Source organism: Drosophila elegans, unplaced genomic scaffold (assembly GCF_018152505.1).
Source record: "Drosophila elegans isolate 14027-0461.03 unplaced genomic scaffold, ASM1815250v1 contig_476, whole genome shotgun sequence".
NCBI lineage: Eukaryota > Metazoa > Arthropoda > Insecta > Diptera > Drosophilidae > Drosophila > Drosophila elegans.
Window position 1 is genome coordinate 15,449,909 of NW_024545863.1, and position 7,138 is coordinate 15,457,046.

The window sequence follows — 7,138 nt, forward strand, 5'->3', positions numbered from 1 at the left end:
TTCGTTTGTAGAAAATTGTATATTCAACAAGAAAGTCAGCACTAAAATAGTTGGGTAACAGGCACCACCTTTGTTACGTATGGTAATCTACTGTAAGCAATAAAATTGGGCTATTGTCCGGGCTTGGTCATGACTTGGCCTGCACATTGTTTGTGTAGAATAACCGGAGGGCATCCCATTGTTTCGTGTGCAGCAGAATGTGTGGCCGACACTGACGCATGTGGTCCACCGCCTGGTCCGGAGTCCAGCCGTTCTTCTGCAAAGAAATAGGGTCATGAGCTTTTGTAAGACTTAAAGATTAAGATCAACCCACCATCATAAGGTAGCAGCCCACCAAGGTGGCACTGCGCGTCCGGCCCGCCTTGCAGTGCACATAGACGGAGCCCACGTTATCCGGCAATAGGGAGGTGCTCAGACCGCCAATCCTCTGCTGAAGGGGCAGGAACTTGTTCATGAACTCTACGCCGCGGAAGAGCTTCTCCTGGTTGGGCGACTCGAAGATATCCGTGGTGGCCAGCTGCAGGAACTCGATGCCCAACTTGTTCCACTTCTCCGTGTTGTTGGAGAAGGCGGTCAGCTCGTAGTCCTCGTTCATCGACACCACCGCCTTCATGTTCTCCTTCGCAATCAGCTGGGAATGCAAACTAGGTCTTATCGGGATGCCTATTGTAGATTCTAGCTACTTACGTCATTGGCCTGGCTGCGAAAGGGCAGGGCTCCCAGTATTACATGTTCGTCGATGCGATCGTACCAGTTCCTGGCCGAGGCCTTCTCCATCAGGACATTGTACAGCAGGGTGGGGTAGAAGGACACGCGTGCGAACATGGCGGCCTGGAATCACAGGAATTCACAGGAATCACAGGGTCAGGGGACAGGTGAGTACTCTATTTCGGTCGGGGGCTCAAACGCAACAGCTGTAACTTTCACCAGCGCTGGCGGTCGAGCTTAAATAGTGATTCGCGCTGTGCGACTGACTTGAACGAAACGCGGCTTGGAACTGGTTTCGATTTGGGTTTTGGGCTTGGGTGTCTCTGGCACTGGCATGCAGATTGTAACTTACACTCATCTCCATGCCGGCTGCTCACTGGCTGACTGGCTGACTGGCGGGATCGATCGAGACAAAAGTGAGTGATTCACGGACCCAGACCTTCCTCGTATTCTAATTAGTCTAGCTCGGAATTATCACCTCCAATCGCACGTCAACAGCTTCACTTCCAATTCGATTCACTTGTGTTAAATCTGCGCGTTCCTTTGCATAACGACACAACAGGCGGAAAGTGCATGGACGTAGTTGGGGGCCTCTCAAAACCAATGCTCCCAAAAAGGGGATCATTTTAAACGCAGGTGGCTGGGAAACAAGTGCTTAGGCTTATGTTTTCGTTGTAAGCGAATTGTATACATATGTAAGACATAATTAAAAAATCAAATAAACCTTTTCGAAAATAAATTCATAAATCTTAGGTATACTTTTTTATAAATATTTTGGTTTCAAATTATTTTCGGTAAATATTTCTGTTATAAAAAAAAATTTAAAAACAAAGTGTTACTGATATTTTAACATCCATAATTGTGTCGACAATAATTTCTCATTAATAATAATACTATGAAAGCTCATCACTGTGGATAATAAATTGTTTGGAAAGTAATTTGCCATTTTATAATTGGATATTTCGTAAGTTAACTAACAGTATTGTTCCTTGTTAACAATATTTATGTGTTTATATTGAGGTCTGGAAATAAAAATAAAATTATTCAGGCGGTTGTATCCTGCAATTTTCAATTAGTAATAAAAACATTTTTTACAGTGCTGTAATAATTTCCTTTTGATCCCTCGCAAAGTGTTTCTCGCCCCGCCCTTGGACACTTCTGTATTCGTCGCGGCGTTTTGCAGCACTGGCCATATAAACCTCGGCCCGTTCGCAGCACTATAAACATTGCAACAAAAAAGATTAAAAAAGAATCTTACGTGTGAATAATTAAGAAAAGAGAGCCAAGTCATTTAAACCACCAAGCGCAGCTGGCTAAAATGAGCCAGCGATAAGCCGAACGATCGCACCGAGAAAAGCAATCGATCTTTCCGCTGGCGCTGCGTCGCGAGCAAGAAGTAAATAACACAACACGTCAGAAGTGGAAAGGCAGCAGTTGGACGAGGCACTTGAGGAGATCGAAATTATTGGTGTAAAACCATCAGATCAGAGCGCCATTACCCGCCCCCCGACCACGTAGATAGGCGACGATGATGGCCAAAAGTTGGATATGCCTTCTGGTGCTCCTCCTCGCCTGCCAGCTGCGGGCAGAGGAGCTCCAGGGGCCCAACACAGACGCCACTGGCAGCAGTACTGGCACGGGCACGGGCACCGGAACGGGTACGGGCACGGGCACCGGAACGGGTACGGGTACGGGTCTAGGCACTGGGACCGCCACGCCCACCCATCCCAATGAGCCCTCCACCCAGGCGGAGGCCGAGGAGGTGACTACGGCCGAGTCGGAGGCACGGGCTCCGGCCGAGAGCAACGAACGCAAAGCGGCAAAGCCCAAGGAATCCACAGAGTTTGCTCCCCGCACCAAGGTCATGCCGGCTGCCCTGCTCGAACGCCTCTGGAACGACAGCCTGATGAGGCAGCAAAAGCTAAAGGCCGAGATCGAGCGAATCGAAGCTAAGCGCCAGCCCACTGAGGTGTTGGAACCAACCCCAGAGCAGATAGAAGGTAAGTCGGCATATACATAAACTCCCGAAACTATTTCTGATCCTGTGCTTTCAGCTCAAACCATGTACGACAACGCCATGGACATGCTGGCCAAACCGCGCACGGACAAGAGGGTCGCCTTCACTCTGCTCAAAAAGGCCGCCGCCTTCAATCACCTCAAGGCACGGGCTGAACTGGCCTGGGCCGTCCTCCTGGGCCACTGGATGGACTTTGATTTCAACCATGCCGCAGACGAGTTCGAGAGCCTGGTCAACGAAGGTGTCCCAGAGGCGCACATGGGCCTGGGATTCCTCTATTCGGCGGGGGTGGGTGGCAAGAACGTTAGCCAGCCGCTGGCCCTAATTCACTACACGCTGGCCGCCCTGGGCGACAACACCCTGGCCCAGATGGCCATGGGATATCGCTATCTGTACGGCATCAATGTGCCCATCAGCTGTGAGAAGGCACTGATTCAGTACAAGCGAGTGGCCAAGAAGGTTGCCTCCAAAATAACCTTCGCCAATGGTCCGGTTGTGCATCGGGTGCGACTTCTGGACGAACTGGAGAACCCCGGCAGCCACGAGACGGAGATTGTGGACTATTACCAGCTGCTGGCCGACAAGGGTGACGTCCAGTCGCAGGTGGGATTGGGTCAGCTGTACTACCAGGGCGGCAAGGCCACTCAGCAGGATCACCAGAAGGCCTTGGAGTACTTCACCCAGGCGGCTAATGCGGGCAATGCCATTGGATTCGCTTTTCTGGGCAAACTTTATCTGGAGGGAAGCGAGCAAATCAAGGCTGATAATGATACCGCATTTAAGGTGGGCATGACATTGTTGATAACAGAAGTTTATGTCCTACGTGCTTATTTTTGTTTTGTATTTTGCCGCTCAGTACTTCTCAAAGGCCTCCGAGATGGGCGATCCAGTGGGTCAGAGCGGACTGGGTCTAATGTACCTGAAGGGTCTGGGCGTGCCCAAGGACCCCATCAAGGCGTTGTCCTATTTCACACAGGCTGCCGATCAAGGATGGGTGGATGGACAACTTCAGTTGGGCAACATGTATTTCAGTGAGTTAAAAATCCAACTAGCTTCCTTTTTATTTTAGTTTTGATAAGATAGAAGTTATCTTCCAAACGGCAATACATATTTATAAAAACTTTCTTATTGTTTAGCTGGCAATGGCGTAAAAACGGACTACAAGCTCGCTCTCAAGTATTTCAACTTGGCCACCCAGTCAGGCCACGTTTTAGCTTACTATAACCTGGGTGTGATGAATGCCTATGGCATGGGAATGCTACGTTCATGCCCAGCCGCAGTTGAAGTAAGTCGATTACTTGTAGCCACCTAAAATGATAATCAGTTTCTAACTGGTTTAATACTCCCAATACTTCCAGTTTTTCAAGACTGTCTCTGAACGTGGTCGCTGGAGCAGCCGACTGATGCACGCGTACAGCGATTACAAGAAGAACCGCATCGACGAGGCCTACATGCAGTACTCCCTGATGGCCGAAGTGGGCTACGAGGTGGCCCAAAGTAACGCCGCCTTTTTACTTGACCGCGAGGAAGTGCATGTGTTCAACGATCGGCACGAGGATCTGATACGCGCATTCTATTACTGGAAACGGGCAGCCGGTCAGGGCTACTCGGCGGCCCAAGTCAAGCTGGGCGACTACTATTATTACGGCTGGGGTACCTCCACCGATTTCGAGACAGCAGCCGCTCTTTACAGGTTGGTTGCACATCAATTGATAGGCAAACAAATAAAGACTAATACAAATCCCATAGGAAAGCATCGGAACAGCAGTACAATGCACAGGCCATGTTCAATCTGGGCTACATGCACGAGCAGGGGCTGGGCATGAAGAAGGATTGGCATTTGGCCAAAAGACTGTATGATCTGGCTGCCGAGACCAACTCGGACGCCAAGGTGCCAGTGGCCATTGCCCTCTTCAAGCTGCAAATGCTGGCCAAGATTGAATCAATCAAGGAGGTATGTGGAAATACTCTGGATAAAACGTGGAATATATTATATAACACTTCCCCTCCAGTCACCTTACAGGTTCATTTTCTACATGGATGAAAATATAGCTGCCAATTGGGATTTGTACATGATAACCGTTTTGACTCTTCTCTTGGGCATCATCATGTACATGAGGCGACCATTCCAGCAGCCGGATCAGCCGGCCCAGCAGCCAGCTGCTGATGACATTGCTGCAGCGCCGGTCAATCTGGCGCCGGTGGGAGCGGAGGCAGCAGCTGTAGCCGGAGTTCTTGACGGCGAGGCCGCCGTGAGAGCCACTCCCGCCCCCGCCAACGCCGCCGCAGTTGCTCCTCCGGCTCCATCTGCTGCCCCGTCCCATTCTGCGGAAACCTCGACGACAACTGCGTCGAACGCCGATGCAGCGTCGCCAGGCGATAGGAGCTCAACATCAGCGGCGCCGGATGGCGCCCATTCACTCGATCCCACTGATTAGTTTTAGTGAATTGGTTAATCATCCCTATAGGTTAATTAGTGTGCGTGTAAATATTTATCATCTAATTTCGCCCGATTTAATATTTTTTATTAATTCTAAAATCGACTTTTTTAGATATTTAAAAAATATCGTACTCAGAATGTGAATGTTGTACTGATAAACCAATGAATCGATCGACATTTGATATATGTTTTTGTTTATTTTCAAATAGATTATTCGGGGTTAAATTGCAGGCCAAAAAAACAAATTCGTAGAAATCATCAGTACGTTCGTAAATGGAATTAACATTGATGGCCCACAGTACATTCCTTTAAATCCGAATTAATCTTCAGCATATAGTTGATTGATAAACCGATGTATGTTAAATTTCCATGGTTTATTTTAATGGGAGCGGACAATGTGGAGTTAAACTGCAAATTTCTAGCCTAAGCATAGTAGTTAAGATTAGCCTTCTTCTTCGCCTGCACTTCCATGATGGCGTCCATGAAGTCCTCGTGCGTCACCGAGGTGGCGGAGCGGCGCAGGGCAATCATGCCGGCCTCCACACACACCGCCTTGCACTGGGCACCGTTGAAGTCGTCTGTCGATCGGGAAAGCTCCTCGAAGTTCACGTCATTGCTCACGTTCATTTTACGCGAATGGATTTGCATAATGCGGGCACGCGCCTCCTCGTTGGGATGTGGGAACTCAATCTTACGATCCAGACGACCAGAACGCAGCAGAGCGGGATCCAGAATATCCACACGATTGGTGGCCGCAATAACCTTGATGTCTGCCGTGGAGCTGAAGCCGTCCAGCTGGTTGAGAAGCTCCAACATGGTGCGCTGCACCTCACGATCGCCGGCCTTCTCCGAATCGAAACGCTTGGTGCCAATGGCGTCCAGTTCGTCGATGAAGATAATAGCCGGCGCCTTTTCCTTGGCCAGGGCGAAGGCATCGCGCACCAGCTTGGCGCCATCGCCAATGAACATCTGCACCAGCTGCGGACCGGCCAGCTTCAAGAAGGTGGACTTGGTCTGGGCGGCGCAGGCACGAGCCAGCAAAGTTTTGCCAGTTCCGGGGGGACCGTACAAGAGAACGCCTAAAAGTTGCCAGGATATAGATGGTAATAAACATTCCTTTTAAATGAGAGTATGGACACTACCTTTGGGCGGGTGAATGCCAAGATTTTTGAACTTCTCCTTGTGCGTCATGGGCAGCACCACTGCCTCAATAAGCTCCTGGATCTGCTTGTCCAGGCCACCAATGTCGGAGTACTGTTCTGTGGGTCGCTCGTCCACCTCCATGGCCTTCACACGGGCATCGTACTCAGCGGGCAGGGTCTCCAGGATCAAGTACGAGTCCTTGTTGACGCCGACCAGGTCACCTGGCTTCAGTTTCTCGGCATCCACCAGACCGATGACGGGCAGGAAATAGGCCTGTCGCGTGGATGTTTTGATGACGGCGCATTTGCCCTTGCGCTGGTTATCCAGCACGGTGACGGAGCCGTCGTCCTCCTCCTCCTGCGGATCCACATCCAGGAGCTCTATCACATTGGACACCAGGTAGGGCAGCGTCTTGTTAACCTAAACAGGGGGAGGGGATTGGGTTGCGGATAAGGCCTGTTGCCGGTGGAGGTGTCTCACAGTGATCTTACCTTGATCTTCTCGGTGTTGTCCTTGATCTTCTCGTTTTGCGCCTGGATCTCGTGCGTGATGCGCATCACCTCGCTCTTCATGATCTTGATCTCGTTGTCCATCAGGCGAGTCCTGCTCACAATCTCATCGGTGGACATACGCATCACCTCCTCGCCCAGCGACTCCTCGCCGTCCTCCCAAATCGATTTGTCCTCCAGAGTCTGAGCCATGTTTAGTTAGCTGGTTGCCTGCTCTCGGTAAATGTAACTCTTAGTTTAAATGCAATAATAGCCGATCTTTTTTGGCAAACACTCTGTCGATGACTTGTAAATTTTGTGTTTTTTCAGCGGCAAGTTGGC

At 50.1% G+C, this 7,138-nt stretch overlaps 3 protein-coding genes across 3 annotated transcripts; 1 reads left to right on the forward strand and 2 right to left on the reverse strand.

The window, feature by feature from the left end:
- Window positions 1–1,257, reverse strand: LOC108150396 (phosphatidylglycerophosphatase and protein-tyrosine phosphatase 1). Its single transcript, XM_017278553.2, has 4 exons — window positions 1,061–1,257; window positions 688–831; window positions 314–631; window positions 1–256 (listed from the first exon to the last, which is right to left on the reverse strand). Exons 1-4 carry the CDS (start codon window positions 1,070–1,072, stop codon window positions 128–130), a joined length of 603 nt encoding a protein of 200 aa, XP_017134042.1. The 5' UTR covers window positions 1,073–1,257; the 3' UTR covers window positions 1–127.
- A 573-nt stretch (window positions 1,258–1,830) lies between these two features.
- LOC108150368 (protein sel-1 homolog 1) lies at window positions 1,831–5,349 on the forward strand. The gene is made up of 7 exons (XM_017278509.2): window positions 1,831–2,708; window positions 2,763–3,508; window positions 3,582–3,756; window positions 3,862–4,010; window positions 4,084–4,418; window positions 4,475–4,679; window positions 4,738–5,349. The coding sequence occupies exons 1-7, from the start codon at window positions 2,237–2,239 to the stop codon at window positions 5,161–5,163; spliced, it is 2,508 nt and encodes an 835-aa protein (XP_017133998.1). The 5' UTR covers window positions 1,831–2,236; the 3' UTR covers window positions 5,164–5,349.
- A 175-nt stretch (window positions 5,350–5,524) lies between these two features.
- LOC108150392 (26S proteasome regulatory subunit 6A-B) lies at window positions 5,525–7,123 on the reverse strand. The gene is made up of 3 exons (XM_017278539.2): window positions 6,800–7,123; window positions 6,308–6,728; window positions 5,525–6,244 (listed from the first exon to the last, which is right to left on the reverse strand). The coding sequence occupies exons 1-3, from the start codon at window positions 7,007–7,009 to the stop codon at window positions 5,589–5,591; spliced, it is 1,287 nt and encodes a 428-aa protein (XP_017134028.1). The 5' UTR covers window positions 7,010–7,123; the 3' UTR covers window positions 5,525–5,588.
- Between the last annotated feature and the right edge of the window lie 15 nt (window positions 7,124–7,138).

Coding starts and splice junctions, on each gene's coding strand:
- LOC108150368 (XM_017278509.2), top strand. CDS start 2,237: ATGATGGCCAAAAGTTGGATATGCCTTCTGGTGCTCCTCCTCGCCTGC. Junction 2,709..2,762: donor AACCCCAGAGCAGATAGAAG/GTAAGTCGGCAT, acceptor CTGTGCTTTCAG/CTCAAACCATGTACGACAAC. Junction 4,680..4,737: donor AGATTGAATCAATCAAGGAG/GTATGTGGAAAT, acceptor CTTCCCCTCCAG/TCACCTTACAGGTTCATTTT.
- LOC108150396 (XM_017278553.2), bottom strand. Junction 632..687: donor TTCGCAGCCAGGCCAATGAC/GTAAGTAGCTAG, acceptor TTGCATTCCCAG/CTGATTGCGAAGGAGAACAT. Junction 257..313: donor TGGGCTGCTACCTTATGATG/GTGGGTTGATCT, acceptor ATTTCTTTGCAG/AAGAACGGCTGGACTCCGGA.
- LOC108150392 (XM_017278539.2), bottom strand. CDS start 7,009: ATGGCTCAGACTCTGGAGGACAAATCGATTTGGGAGGACGGCGAGGAG. Junction 6,729..6,799: donor ACAACACCGAGAAGATCAAG/GTAAGATCACTG, acceptor CCCCCTGTTTAG/GTTAACAAGACGCTGCCCTA. Junction 6,245..6,307: donor TGGCATTCACCCGCCCAAAG/GTAGTGTCCATA, acceptor GGCAACTTTTAG/GCGTTCTCTTGTACGGTCCC.